At 44.4% G+C, this 15,467-nt stretch overlaps 1 protein-coding gene across 2 annotated transcripts in view; it reads right to left on the bottom strand.

Moving 5' to 3' along the window:
* The window catches only part of RGS8 (regulator of G protein signaling 8), a 42,534-nt gene that overhangs the window by 15,239 nt on the left and 11,828 nt on the right, over positions 1–15,467 (bottom strand). Inside the window, exons 2-4 of one of the 2 annotated variants that reach the window (XM_025206180.1) lie at positions 6,394–6,452; positions 1,569–1,670; positions 847–911 (exon numbers count right to left, since the gene is read on the bottom strand). In XM_025206180.1, coding sequence (XP_025061965.1) covers positions 847–911; positions 1,569–1,670; positions 6,394–6,452 — 226 coding nt within the window. Of the gene's footprint in view, positions 1–846; positions 912–1,568; positions 1,671–3,498; positions 3,525–6,393; positions 6,453–15,467 lie in introns of those variants that run through there. The other variant, XM_025206181.1, reaches the window with a different exon arrangement.

The following is a 15,467-nucleotide window of genomic DNA, read 5'->3' as shown; positions in this document are numbered from 1 at the left end:
CATGGCCCCTGGCTCCATGGCTGGATTGCAGGAGCACAGGGCCCATGCCAGTACCCCAGGGCCAGGAACAGGAGACGGGGGGTGCGTGCGTGCATGCGTGCGTGCGTGCGTGCAGTGAGGGAGGGAGGGAGGGAGGAAGGGAAGGGGAGACTGTGTGTGGGCGTGCTCAGTGAGGGAGGGAAATGTGTGTGCCTCATATCCACTTGTACCTCACATATCCACACACCAACAGCCCCCCACAAACCTATACCCACCCCTCCATACCTCCCACCCTCCCTCTCCACAATATACAAGAGTAAGACTTCATTTAAGCTATTGTGCAATCACCTCTATGTACACTACACAAACACATGTAAATCAGGACAAAAATATTTTTTTAAATCAAATGAATGATGTTGTAGCTTTTTTATTTTTAGATAACTGTATTCTGGGTTTTGCTATTTTTCTGGTTCTGAGATGGCAAAACCCCTTGACCACTTGCCTAAACTCGGTAATTGACCCTCCGCCTGAAATAATTGCCCTCCCCTGCTTAAAAGTATGTATAAAACCAGAATTTGACCCTATATGAATTACCCCAGGTCACCTAGTAAGTCAATATAGGATCAGGATTAGAAACCAAGGGATGTTTTTCCTAGTTTGTCCTCTACTTTCACTGGACAATACTCCTTCCAGCAAGTTACTGTGACTGTACTCCAGATACCTTGGCTAAAGAAGATTATGGTAACTTATTGTGGAGGGCTATTGCCCTTCCACTCTGATCATTTAAAATATACCCTGCCCATATTCCATCCTCAACAAACATTTATGAAAAAGTATATATTCAGACAGGGCATTTTTTCTACTCACATTTATGCGACAGAAGTATATCAAAGGAATCTGCCCATCTTGTAGCTTCCTCTGTTGATAGTCTTCTAAAAAAATGAAAGAAGGAAGTAATAATCATTCATTATTTATGCAAAGAGCCCTACTACAAACCGCTGAGGAAGTTGCCTGGAAAGCTTCTAGGCTTGAAAAGAGTTTTATTAGACCATGACTTTGGATTAGCCAAGTAAAGAGTCTGTCCCAAGAGTTATAGCAGCCCTAGCATATGTTGATACAGGAGCCTACAGCAGTGGTTAGCTGTAATGTCCAGGTACCCAGTTGGCTGCATTCAACTGAGCTGCCTGTTGTGGACTTTAATCACAAGACTTAGAACATCAATTAAATGCTTCTGCTATTGTAGGTCAAAATAAGGCTATAGAGTGAAGTTGCTCTGATCATCTCACGACAGGGCTGACCACTCAGAATTATATTTGTAATTATAGTAGGTCAAATTCCATCCTCAGATATGTGCACACAGTTCTCTCTTACATCAGTCAGGCTGGACTGCATATCCTGTCTGAGAAGAGAATCTGCTCCAGTATATGTATGATCCAGGTATTGTCTAAGAAAGTTGTGCTTTTTCAAGGTCTTAGGTTTCCTTCCTATTTTTCCGGCTGCAGGATTGGGACTCAACGCCTAAAAAACACAGTAAAAGAAGGGAAATAAAAAATAGAAAGGGTAAGCAGGAAAGGTACATTTATACTTACTTCAAAGCCCTGTTGGGCTTGTCAGGAAGAATAGCTGTGAAATCATTGCATGAGTCTGATTTGTGAGATAGGCAGCCCAAGCGAGTCCTCATCCCTCTGTTCCTGCAGTCAACATGGGGGAGTAGGGTGTGGATGGGGGAGAACCAGAGAAGATGACAGTTAGAAATCTAGCTGGAAATATGTAATGTAAGATCTCACTGGCTCTGTATCTAATGAGACCTCCATGTAGGGACTCTAAGGATATAGCCTTTCTGAGAGTAGCTGGGATGGGATTTTTGTTTCGGCAGATAGAGCTGAAATATCCATCCCACTTTAAGCCCTTGCTCAGAAGGGGGTCTGCTGGTAAGAGTGGTGAACTGAATTGAAAAGCTACAGGCTTAGAATGGTTCCCTGTGAAGCTCTGTGCTAAAGGTTAGAAGGGGAAACTGGAAAAGCATGCCAAAAATCAGTCCCAGCTGTTTCCCAGTACAAGAATGGCACAAATATCATGACCACTCACATGTAGGGAGGCAGAAAGGATGATAAATTGGTTCTATGTGTCATTTTATAATACACAGTCATAACAGCCTACTGGGATTTTGGACTCTGTAGACTTTGTGGACTCAGGATGACCAGAGCTAGTTACCGCAATAAATACATATTTATCCATGCAGGGAATCACTTTATCGTGTCTTCTTCTAAGACATGTTCAGCTCTCCACACACCCATCACATCCCCACCAATCCAGTGTTTAGGAGACACATGCACAACATTGTAGCAATTGCATAACAATTTGACTGGGAGGACACAGGCACCAGGTCATCAGAAAGAAAGCTAAAAGCAGTCACACATATAGATGCATCATTCTATACTGGCACATTCTATATTGTTTTACATGGTGTTTAAAGGAACAAGAAATACATCATTCATTATCCCTTCTCCAGCACAAAGACTGGAGGATTCTCCCTACAGTAAATGAGACCATCTTCTTCAGGTGATGAGAAGAGGAAAATTCAGTAATCTAGTCCACACTCTTCTGGTATTGAACCCCGTCCTTACCTAGAGGGACCCTCTTCACAGATTCACAGAAGTTTCTCTTAACTCTACTGCAAAACAGATGGACAATGGTTTTTGTGACTGCAGAGGGGAGCAAAACATGTTTCTGTTCCGTATATAATTTCTTTGCAGAACGCTTAACATTAGTCCATGACCCAATTTTCATCACGTCCAGTTTTTCCTTTCTTTTTTCTCCCTCAGATAGTTTACATTATAGCACATTTTCATATAATTTTAGAGCAGATTAAATGTTAATTGAATGCAATGAGTAAATCTCCCTGATGCATCGTGAACATCTTGGAGAATTTTACTATTGCAAAATATCAAAATCTTTAATAATAGGAATTATAATTGCACCAAACTATGGACCTGTGACCAAAGGTCTTGGGATAAAACTCCACAAGGATTGGAAACATTGATGCAGAAACATTACATACAAAAGGGCATGCTCTTCTTCTATAACTATATGCATGATTCTGGTGCTCTTTGTGTGTATTCTACGACCTTCTTGGTACCTTTTACAGCAGGACTCAACCCTCCTCAAAAACCTTTGTCCTTTCCTGCTCTGCCTGGTTGATTGTTCAGCAGAGGTGTGACATGCATTATCTCAACACCACTTAAACTTCTCTGATGTCTAAGATCATCAGGGAATAACAGTACAGTACATGGAAGACAGAGACACTGCAGCAAAAAAGGGGCTTGTCATTGGTGGAACGCTGACCTGACTTCCAAGACTGCACATGGGAGGGAAAATAAAAAAGCAGGATCCAGGGGAGGTGGAGAAGAAAAGGCAGGCAGGAAGAGCTACACTGCATTGAGCTTAAAGTCTTATCAGACAAGGGAGAAGGCAACAAGATAGGAAAGGGTGAAAAATGCATTATTTCTTTTTAGTTACCTCCATGGAATCAGCAAGGCAGCCATGCAGGCATCCGGTTACCAGTTAACCCTGTAATTGTCTGGTTTGTAAGGCAGTCAATGCTGTTTGCAGGAGATAAGATCGCGGGGAGAAAGGATTTACTGTTTCATATCCTGTCACTTAAAATCAAAAAAGTCCTCTGCAAAAGGAGGGGCACCTGTTCTCAACACATTTAATTTTCTTGCCTCCTAAAATGGGGTGTGTTGAATTTTCAGTGGAAGCTGTTCAAGAGTCGAAAGTTGATCATAGCAGGCAGTGCTGTCCCTCCTTTAAACTGCTAGGACCGAGGTTTAAGTCCAACTTCAGGTCTAAGTGAAATAAGCCAGGCAGTCTCAGCTCACCACGGAGTGACAAGATTTGACATTATGGTACATGCCATTCAACACCATTGGAAGTCTCTCCACAATGGGTACAGCTCAGGACTGAACTGGTTAAGGAGACCAAACTACCTCTTGCCCCTGTCATCCCTCCACGTCATGGTTGGTGTTACTGGCACTTCAACTACCCTGTAAATAAAATAATATGAAGACTTCACGCTTCTGTGGATACTGGTTCTCTATCTATCACAGGCTTAAGCAGTCGCATAAAAAATGCAAGCATAATTTCTGGTGTATCCAACCTCAGGGAATCTTGGAGTCTGCCTGCCTGCATACAGCAGGGACAGAAATGCACAATCTGTGAAAGTCTGAGGGGAAGGAGAAAAGGACAAAGAAGGTGGGCAGGGATCTTAGGCTTCAGCACAGCTGCTGCTCATTTCTTTGCCTGCTGAATGAATCTCATTCCACAAAGAAAGGCAAGGGTGTACCAGGCAGGAAACTGGTGGGACTCAGAGTGGGATGGACCTGCACTTGGCTTACCGCCTCATCCCAATAGAGGGGAGGCATCTGACTACCACCCTATCCTTTTACCCTTAAGGGCACTTGTACATGTGATGGGGGTTTAGTCCTTCAGGGTTGTAGTCTATGCCCCCTAAATTGAAACAGTGGGTTTTATTTTTCTGTCACTGTATACACATCATTGTCCTGGTGGCTGCAGGTGCCCACTGAAAGCAGAAGTGGCAAGGGGCCTGATCCTTTTTTTTCAGTGGAGCCTGCCCACCTCTCCCACGGAAGGGGGGTGAGCTGCCAGCAGGCCAAGTGGCCCCTGAGCTGCAAGGGGCCCTGGTCCTTTCCTCTGTGGTGACAGTGCCCCCTGGGGCCAGCTGGGGGCGCTGCTAGTGGGCCAGGTGCTGCCCCAGCTCAGAGTCATCTGATCCAACTATTTGCTCCCAGTGCCCCGTGCACTGTCCCTGCTGCCTTCTCCAGCCACCAGCAAAACCCACCTGCCCTCCTGCCACCTCCCCACACTGCCCCAGAGGCAAGCCAGCCTGTTCCCAGGTGGCCCCAGGTGTCTTGGCGACCACAGGCAGCTGCTGAACACGAAAGTAGCTAGGGGCCTGATCCTTTCTTTTTTCAGCGGAGCCTGCCCACCTCTCCCATGGCTGGGGAGCGAGCTGACAAATTAATGGCTGAAATGTTCCAAGTTGAAGCCTTGCAAACTAAACTACATTGAGACGTGGTTTAGTTCGTGACGATGCACACACATTTAAAACCCCCAAAACTCGTGTACGTGTAAAGGGTGACGCCATTAAGCCACGCAAAGGGAAATTTTCATCACACGTACATGGTAACATTGACATGTGTACAGGCACTCTTATAAGAGACCACTTAGCAGAAGACAAAGGAGTGGAAGAGAAAGAAGACTATCTGTGGAGTGGAGAGGAAAGGAGGCTGCCCATCTTTGGGACCAAAGAATTTCCACGGCTGCTGCTGCCAAATACAGCATCCATTTTAAAACCTGATTACATTAAAAATGCACAAAGCCTCATCCCTACTAAACTAATGGAACAAGGATTGTGTTACGTGCCAATGAGTGCATTTTCTTAATCCCTATCCTGACCGTCTGCCTTCCACTGTGTTTCAGCTGAAATCAATCCCTGTAATTCTTAAGCCCCTTTGAATTTCCTCATTAACACAGTCTCATCCATGTTTCATGCCACAACGCATGATTTCCTAGAATCCAGGAGCAAAGATTTCTCTTTCCCACTGCCATACTAGCACTGGCCATTGAGGTTGGAGCTGGACACCTATTGGCTCTCCTCTATCACATATCCACACAGGCTGTGGCAGTCCAGCCTGGATGCTTCTGCCACGAGACCACTCTGCACTTGTCTTGGGCTTCTGATTTACCATTGTTCTGTCCCCTCTGCACCTTCCTTCTCTGTCCTACACAACGACTTCTGCCACAGTGACCCACACAACTGAGCCCTGGTGAACTTCGCCCAGATCCCAAGGGATTTCTCTTTTCAGTGCAATAACCACATGTCCAAGGATGGTGAACATGAGGCTCTGGTGATCTCTCCTTTCCATCTCCCAACTCGCCAATATTTCCCTCTGCTGCAGATGGAGGTAATCGATTAAACCTCAGTATATCCAATCTGTGACCATGTAGAAGTGGTTCCTGTAGAAATCTGTGTACGGAGCTCACCCCAACAGTCTCACCACACAAACTAACTCTTTTCCCTCCCAAAGTAGATTGTCAGCATCATCAGATACATGGGTTGAAGGACCACATAGAGGACCAAGAGGGGAAATTTGTTGTGACTGATATCCAACTTCAACAAGATGATATTGTGGAATCATCCCAGGATGTTAGTTAAACATGAATAAAGATGCCATCACAAGGGAGAAAACTAACAGCACATAGGTTTAAAATGTGAGATCAGAGATTTCTAAAGAGACTACATCCACCACTATATGCAGAAAGTTAGATGAATTCAACATGGAAAAAGGCATTCCAGACAGACAGACACAGAGACATATAAGAGATACTCACTGCCTTTGACCTGTCCTCACGGCCTGTGGGTCTTTGCCAATTGAATGATCGGAGAGGCTCTACAGAGAGAATAGAGCAGTCTCTTAAGATGCAATCCCTTGCATGGGATGAAAGTCACATTCAGACACACTCCCCCACCCCACCTTCTTCAAGCAGCAGCACAGCTGAAAGCAGCTCTCTCTGTATCAGATCCAGTAAACACTAAAGCAGCCTAATGCAGCAGGCTGAGGCTTGGCTACACTGCAGAACTGGCTCACACATCTCATTGGTGGGATTTTAGAATAGCCCACCTGATCAGAACATTTTGTTGCATCCTTCATCATCCACCTCCTTGCTAACCTGATCATAAATCCCTTAGTTTCTATTATATTAAAATAGTCTGCTGCTCAGCATATTCTATACATGACAAATGTTTGCAAGAAGAATTCAGATGGGATTCCCCTGTAAACAATCTCTGTTGTTATCAGCCTGATTAAGTTGGAAGAAAGCATCGACCTGCATCATTTTAATAAACTCCTCTGAGGTTTAGGAGAGTTACTGCTCTTAGATCATAGATCATGGAGGTTTTCCACAGATAGCGACTGACGAAGAGGAGATACCGGAGAGTTTAATTAAAGAGCCCAAGTGTCAGCAGGGCCAAATCAAATCTGTTAACAGGGAAAGAAGGCTCCTTATTGGACCTAACATGGTAAATATAGGGAAAAAAATCCACATGACAAGTTACAGATGTGCATTTCCCCTCTGCCCTACTCAGACCTGCTGTTATCTCACATTCTCTCATGTTCCTCTCACCTGACTTTCTCTGCCAACCAAAATTCCCTGCCGTCTCACTCAGCCCCATAGGATTTCACTTGATATTTCTTTTTTGTCTTAGTCCTCATTATTGTTCCAAATCCCCCTCTCCCTCTCTCTCATATGCAGACCAGTGGACTCTTCTATCCCAGACCCTCAGCCCTGAACTGGCAGAAGTGTTAGAATGGCTACAAACAGACATCTCATTTGTCCTGGGATAAACCACTTTATCCCAGAACAAATTGCAGTTGTTTAGACATCCATCTCTATTGTCCTAAGGTAAATCCTAAAAAAGGTTCACAGGATAAGAAGTACTAACAGTTAAAGAGTTATCCCAGGATTGCACCATTAAAACAGCGGCAGAAAATCTGGTCTGCTTTCAGCTGCCCACTAAACCCTGTGCAATGTGTGTACATGCTAATCCAGAGATATTTCTGTATCAGGACAAGCAAAGGCACAACTAGTCTAATGTGACCAGGGACAAATGCAACATTTATTCCTAACCATTGAGAGTGCAATTTATAAAAGCACATGAGGACATGTCTACACAACAGTTAGGCAGTGTGATGGAGCACAGGTAGGCATATCCACACAAAGCCCACTTAGCACTGTCATGATCCAAAAGGCATGATTGTGTGTGTGTGCTTCGGCATCAGAATTATCCACGTTAAGTTGCAGAGCATTGCACGGGAGTTTCCTGTAGCAAGAGGAAACTCCGGTGCAGGGACCAGTTTCCTGCCTTTTCTGCAGCTTCTTTTGCAGAGTGCATTGCTCGAGTTGCAAGAGGAATGCACGGTGCAAAAGAGTTCCCGCCACCGGTATGCAAATTCGTTCCCCGTGATTGGCTAGTGCTAAATTATTCACACGTGGCGGCTAGCGATTGGCCTGTTAGCCGTATAAGAGGCTTGAGCAGTTTCCGCCCAAGCCGAAGAGGACTCCACATCCATCTTGTGGGGACTCTGGGTACACGGCAGGGTAATAGAAACCCTGTGTGAGATCCAGAGGAGCGTGGCGGCCTGATCCACCACCCACCTCTTCCCGTCTTCGAGCGCGACTAATATAAGACGTATTTACGATTTCTACATTGGTGGCCTGTTCACCCAGAGCATCCGGAGCTCTGCACCGTGGAGCCTAGCAACCTCCACGAGACCGTCTGTGTTATGTCTGTCTGTAACTGCAACTTAATCAAGCTTTCCAGCCTACACCACTGCCATCTCGGTGTAAGTAAACAATCTTTTAAACTACCGATACGCGTCCGTGCCTAATTCCAGAGCGAAGGCCTTCCCTCTCCGCCCCCGCGTGCGGAGTGATGAAAATTACCTGTTGTCAAACCATTCAGTTAGCTAGCCTGCTATTTAAGAGCTGAAGCTTGAATGAAACATTATTATTATTATTTAACATTTCTATTGTGAAAGAGCTCAGAAACACTAGTTAAGACTGGGTCACCATTATGTTTGGTAAGCAAATACTACTCTGTTCTTATAAAAAAAAATACACTTGTGAAAACTTCAGGAACATAAAACATATTCTGTTTTCTTCTTTAGCATTAGCCTAAGGATTATTTCTATTATTATGCTCTGTTAATTCATCGTGATGTCAACCGCTTTTTATTTCCCCGGAGTTTCCATCTTCAGATTTTTCCCTAAACATCTCCATGTTTTCTCTTATTCTGTCCTATATGCCTGGACAAAATTCCTGATGAACCTTCTTAGCCCCATTTTGTTCACATTTAGACTCATCCTCTAATGTGATGCATCTAAAGACACTGCTGAAGCACCGTACTAAACCAATAGCCAGAATAGCTGGAATCTCTCAAACAGCTATATAGGAAGGTCATAACTGTACTGAAACCCCTTCATTAATCAGATCAGGAATGTTATTGTCTAGTCCAGTGGTGCTCAAACTTTTTGCCCCATGGGTCAGATCTGCAGTGCCAGGTCTCTTTGCAGGCCTGATCTGGCCAGTGGGCCCATTCTAGCCCATGGAGTGAGCGTGGCTGGGGGTTGACCATGCATGTGGGGCAGGTGCAGGGTAGGCTGATTTGGCATGGAGGGCAAGTGCAGCTGGGGCCCTCTCTAGCCATGCAGCAACAGCTCAGCCCTTGTCTATCTATGTGGGACTTGGAAATCTGGCAGTGGGAGATGTAGCAGTGTTAACTGCCACCAAATTTCCTTACTCAGAGTGAGCTTCACAGATCAGATGCCATGGTTCCATGGACTGGATTTGGCCCACAGACCAAGAGTTCAGCATCTCTGGTCAGTCTGCATCTGTATTTATTATTATTTATTATTTATATTACTAAAGCAGGAAAGGCTCCAGTCAGGATCAGGGTCCCGAAGTGCTAAATGATCAACAGAAGCAGCACATGGGCTCAAGATCTTTCAGTCCAGAGGAATTTTAAAAGGTAGTGGACTATTACAACTGTAAATGTTTCACTATAGCGCCCCTGTTTCCTATCCCTCGTGCGCTCTTGCTCTCTCCACACTCCCTTGTCTTTTGTTTTCTAATCTCTTCTTATACTCTGCTTTCTGTATGTCCTTTCACAGCATCTAGTGAAGTAAACTTGGGTTCAAGAAAGCTTGTGATATATAGTTAATCTATAGAAGTGCATATCTATCCTGCCTTCTGTCTGACTTCAGACTAATAGAGCTAACTACCTCTCTACTACAGAGCACTATACAAATATTGGGATTTTTATTCTTTAGGGCTATGGGTCACATTTGGCACTACAAAGCAACCAGTCTCTTGGGAGCTGAAGAGATATCCTGCAGCTATTGGCAAACCCACTGAGACCCTGTAGAATGAATACCAAGGAAGCTGCAGAGCCAAACTTAAGGCTCTTGCATGCAGGAACCACTCTGTAGAATTGCACCTGTTCACTAGAGATCTGATTTTGTCTTGAAAAAATGAAAGGTGGCACACAATATAGAAGGAGCAGATAGTGCACATGGATGGCTCTAAGGAAATGGAAGATGATTTAATCAGGTCAAGGGAGACCAAAAAAGATTCAAGTAAGTTCAGAAAAGTGATCACTGCCACCCTTTGAACTAAGCAGCACTAAAGAACATCTACAATAGAGCATCAGTTCTAGTCCTTACTCATAGGAAGCAGTTTGACACCACAAAGCACAGCTTTGCCCTCCAAAGGCCAAGTATGCGTGCACACAAAACAAAACAACATAGAGAAAATAACATTTTCATTATTGGAAGTTATACAAGTGGCAATTAATAGCAGAAGGTGCTAAGCTCTGTCTTCAGTTTTTCCTTCTACACCCCATAAAGTAACTTCAACTTTGGGAACAAGGAATGAAATAAAAATGTATTATTATTATTGTTGTTGTAATAATAATAATAATAATAATAATAATAATAATAAAGTTACTCACATTAAGGTTTGTCATGACCCAAAAGGCATGATTGTGTGTGTGCGCTTCGGCATCAGAATTATCCACGTTAAGTTGCAGAGCATTGCATGGGAGTTTCCTGTAGCAAGAGGAAACTCCGGTGCAGGGACCAGTTTCCCGCCTTTTCTGCAGCTTCTTTTGCAGGGTGCATTGCTCATGTTGCAAGAGGAATGCACGGTGCAAAAGAGTTCCCGCCACCGGTATGCAAATTTGTTCCCCGTGATTGGCTAGTGCTAAATTATTCACGATTGGCCTGTTAGCCGTATAAAAGGCTTGAGCAGTTTCCGCCCAAGCCGAAGAGGACTCCACATCCATCTCGTGGGGACTCTGGGTACACGGCAGGGTAATAGAAACCCTGTGTGAGATCCAGAGGAGCGTGGCGGCCTGATCCACCGCCCACCTCTTCCCGTCTTCGAGTGCGACTAATATAAGACGTATTTATGATTTCTACATTGGTGGCCTGTTCACCCAGAGCATCCGGAGCTCTGCACCGTGGAGCCTAGCAACCTCCACGAGACCGTCTGTGTTGTGTCTGTCTGTAACTGCAACTTAATCAAGCTTTCCAGCCTACACCATTGCCATCTCGGTGTAAGTAAACAATCTTTTAAACTACCGATACGCGTCCGTGCCTAATTCCAGAGCGAAGGCCTTCCCTCTCCGCCCCCGCGTGCAGCGCAAAAAAGGGCTCGGGGCGCTCCCGGCCCGCTCAAGCACAGGTATCAATAGCAGTGAATACATGGCAGCATAGATTTTTGGGAAGGTTTCATAAGCTTGCCAGGGGTCCTCAATATGCATTCAAGTCACTACCCAGCACCAAACTCAAGCCACTATATCTTTGTTGCTAACATCAGGCATGCTAGCTAGATTAAAACCTGGTCGTGTATAGCCTTTAATGCTGAATCACACCTCTGATTTCAAGACAGACATAACCCAAGTGGTTTGAAAATCAATGAGGCTTAGGTGCCTAAGTCACTCTTTAAAATTACTTTCACAGTTTTCTGTGACATTGTGATGATCTATTGTTATCCTTCCTCCTCTAATACCAAACACCAGCCCCTTTGAATCCAGATCCTAATTATACCCTCAGGAAAGATACAAAGTTTTTCTTTGGGTTACACAAGCATACCATTGCCTTTCTGTCTTACTGCTCCTTCTCTCCATTCTGCCTAGAATTAGTATTGTCTAAAGCCTCACCTGCCCTCTTCCCAAGCAAGGGCTCCTGGAGTTTGTGTTCCTTGCATCAACTTAAAGCATGTCCTGATACTACATATCGTGACATGGGCAGTGTCCTCAGAAAAGAAACTTATGAGTAAACTATTAAGGATATATGGAAAGTGGTGGGGGAGCATCTTTTAGCTTTGTAGTGGCAAATTATTGGCTCTTCATCTCAGAAGTATTGTTTTATAACATGGATTTCTCTGGGAAATTACTTAAGTATTCTCATCTGAGTATACAGGCAGTCCTCGACTTACAACTTTTCGAGTTACGACAAACTGGTAAGCTGGTACGTCTGTTGTGGTGGGGGAGCAAATCAATGCCTGCCTCCCCTCCCCCACAGCAAGGGAGGAATTGGGGCTGAGACAGGGGGGCTGCCCAGTCTTGGTTTATCAAAAGCCCAGAACTGAAGAAATGTGATAGCTGATACAGCTTTCTGGCATCAAAGGTTAAAAGTCAGAGTTTGTAAGGTATGAATACTCTTGTGTTCATACTGATCTTGTTCAAATTACATAACAATCATCTTTTTCAAATTAAGTAACAATCAACTTCAGCTTTTGTCCAAATTCAAAATAATGTCACAGAGTTCAGCTAATTTTTAGCATTCCTTTTTCTTTTCTTTTCTTGTGTGCTTTGGCACTTCTTACTTCTGTTTGAGCTATTGCAATATCAGGAGAAATACTATTTTTGTTATACTCGCATCTGGATCAAAATTGTCTCATACAGAAAATCTTGCAAAAGGCCAGATCTTCTGGGCTTTACAGCATCTGTTCTAGAACAACAAAGAAATCCCTTTTAGATAGCTTAGTTCCAGGATCCAGACATTTAGACTTTGCTTGGATCTGAATTACATCAAATCCCTGAACCATCAGTTCTAGATGTCATGAATCTGGGGACTGTGCCTGTGAATCTTCAATCTGCTTTATATCATAGTAACTCCATTTGTGTCAACAGTTTGAGCAGACTCAAGCCAATCATTTTCCCTTCTGACTTCCGAGATTAGAGCTGTTAATGCTTTTATTTCTTGAGGTGAAAGGGTTTTGGGCCATCCCAGGAATCTCTGTAGAGACTAATATTTCTCTCCATTACTTTCCTAGATCAGAGTTCAGTTAATCAGGAACAAAATAAGTGCACTGTATTGACACATGTGCCATAGCAAATGTAATTACATTGAAGATAAAAAGAATTACATTTTACAGTGTAATAATTTAGAAAGCTTCTGCGAGGTAGGGGAAGAGGTTTATAGCAAATTCCCTCCAAAGTAGCCCTCATGGTTTTGGTTTTTGCAGCCTTACTACACTAGCTTCTATTTAAAAGCTTTTAATAAAAAAGTCATTTAGATATTAGATTTGAATCATGCCCAAAATTTTAAATCTCTTTAAGAAACCTTTTAGCGCAGTTTCCTGATGGCCTACTAACTGTAAGCACACAAATCATAAATGTGTGTTTTAGTCCTATGAGGTTATCACAGAGGACAGAAGGACAGAAGGAATCACTAGAGAGGTTAGAAAGCTTAACCAACCCATTCCCTTTACATTTTATCTCCTCTTCACCATCACACTCCTTCCTTCAGGTCTCTGCAGCTTCTCTAAATTCAAATAGCTCCCTGTCTTCTTTATGCTACTGATATTTTGCCCATAACAAGTTGATTATTGTGTTAATTATTATGATTATGGACATACTTCTGGTTGTTACCCCCCTGGACATATGTGAAAACTATTCTACAACAGCTACTTCCACTGGCCCAGATTTGGCTGGATCCAGGCAGTCTTGCAGACAGTCAGGGCTTGTTATGTTGCTTGTCCCTCTCTGGTTAAAAGGTTTCTCCATCATTCCTCCTTGCACTAAGTAGCAGAGTGGTATTCTGTTCAGAGGGCTCCCCACAAACCCAGGACTATCCCTTGGTCTACATAGCAAATTGAGGGTGCAAACATGTCACTTGGTAGCACACACATGCAAATTGAATCTAACTAGAATGGATAGCACTAGCCGTAGACATGTGGCACTGTAGAGTTTTGCACATGCTAGCAACCAGAGTACCACTGCTGTCTGCTAAGATAGGGTTTCTTTGTCTTTTTTTTTTGTTCCTTTTATTCTGCTTCTCCAGTTTGCTCAGCCCTCTTCACCACCCTTCCTTTTCTCCTTCACCTTTTCTTCCTCTTTTTTTAATCTTTTCTTATCTTTCCTTCCTTACCATTCACCTCTCACCCAGAGCCTTGCTATTTCCAGCTTCATATCAGTGTCCTGAAACCACCTGAATTGCTCCCCAGGCACTTTACTCAGTATAGAGGGAACATTGGCTACTGCAGAGATTCCCTAGTGTCTCTTCTGGCATCTCTGTGGCAACCCTCCTCCTGCTTGCAGCTGTTCAGTTTACCAAAAAAGCAGGACCTGGGTGGGCTTAGGTCAGGGGGGGCACCAGGGCAGCATCCACTGCTCTTTAGCTTTTCTTCCTAAAGTGTGCTGACCTCTTGGCAGCCACAGTTCAGGATTATGCCCCAAGCATTGCATTTTAAAAATGTTACCAGTGGCTGATGTGTGATATGAGAAACTCTGCCAGAGATCCCTGCTGGGACAGCGTGTTATGCTGTCTTGGAAGAAAAAAGTTTGGGATTATGTGAATGTCACATCCCTGCCACTTGAAATTAGCCCTGCTATGAGCAGCTTAATGGTAAAGTAAAAAGATGTGTAAAGAACCATGAGAATTATCCCCCATGTGACATCTCTACAACAGAGTCAAAAACATGCTTGGAAAACATTCAAGGCTGTGTAGTTTAGAGTTTTTTGAAAGGCTCATGGCTTCTGTTTCTTTGAGACTTCAAAACCTTTTCTTTGCTGGCATAAGCAGATTGAAAAGACTGAGACTTGAAGCCTGCTTCCAGGATGTCAGGCAGTTAGGAGACAGTGTAATGTGCTGGGCAGGGGTAGTAGAAGTGTCAGGGGTCCACATGCTGAAATGGGGTTTGGTAGTTGGGCCTGGGCCCAGGGCCAGCCCACAATTTTTTGGGGCCCCCTGCAAGGTATAGTTTTGGGGCCCCCTGATCTATCAAAAAATCAAAATTGTGGTTAATTGTGGTATAAACTCACTGAAATAAAATAGTCGGCGCTGGTCTGTGCACATGTGGGCTGAGCTGCGGGGGCATGGGGTGGGGACAGCACGTGCTGGGGATGCTTGGGTTCTCTCCCCAGAGCTGGGGATGGGGCCAGGGTGGGAGCAGAGCCAGGAACACCTCCCATGTTTGGACAGGAAGGGACTCCCTGCCTGCATCGAGCCCTTTAAACATGCCGCAGGCGGCTGGGGAGCAAGCGGAGCACGGCCCCTTGGCTGCGGGGCCCCCTGCAGCCACAGGTTCTGCAGGATAGGACGAGCAGGCCCTGCCTGGGCTGGGCAGGAGCTGGAAAACCCTGGGATTTGTGTGCTGGGCTGAGTGGGCAGTCAGAGGAATCTGGGCTATAAAGTTTACTTTGAAACTTAAAGACCATAAAGGTGGTTTCTTGCCTCAGCCTGTGTGTTCAAGGATCTCTCTCTCTGATTCCTCCAGGCAGGCAGTATGAAAAACCCTATGGTCCTAGGAGTTTATTGCTTGCTTATTTGCCTCTCCCAGTACTGCCCCCACTCCCCTCACTCTCCTCCCCTCCTGGCTTTTGTATTCTAATCACCCTT

The sequence above is a fragment of the Alligator sinensis genome, unplaced genomic scaffold, assembly GCF_000455745.1.
Source record: "Alligator sinensis unplaced genomic scaffold, ASM45574v1 scaffold471_2, whole genome shotgun sequence".
NCBI lineage: Eukaryota > Metazoa > Chordata > Crocodylia > Alligatoridae > Alligator > Alligator sinensis.
Note: the sequence above shows the minus strand (reverse complement) of the source record. Positions and strands in the feature narration are given on the sequence as shown.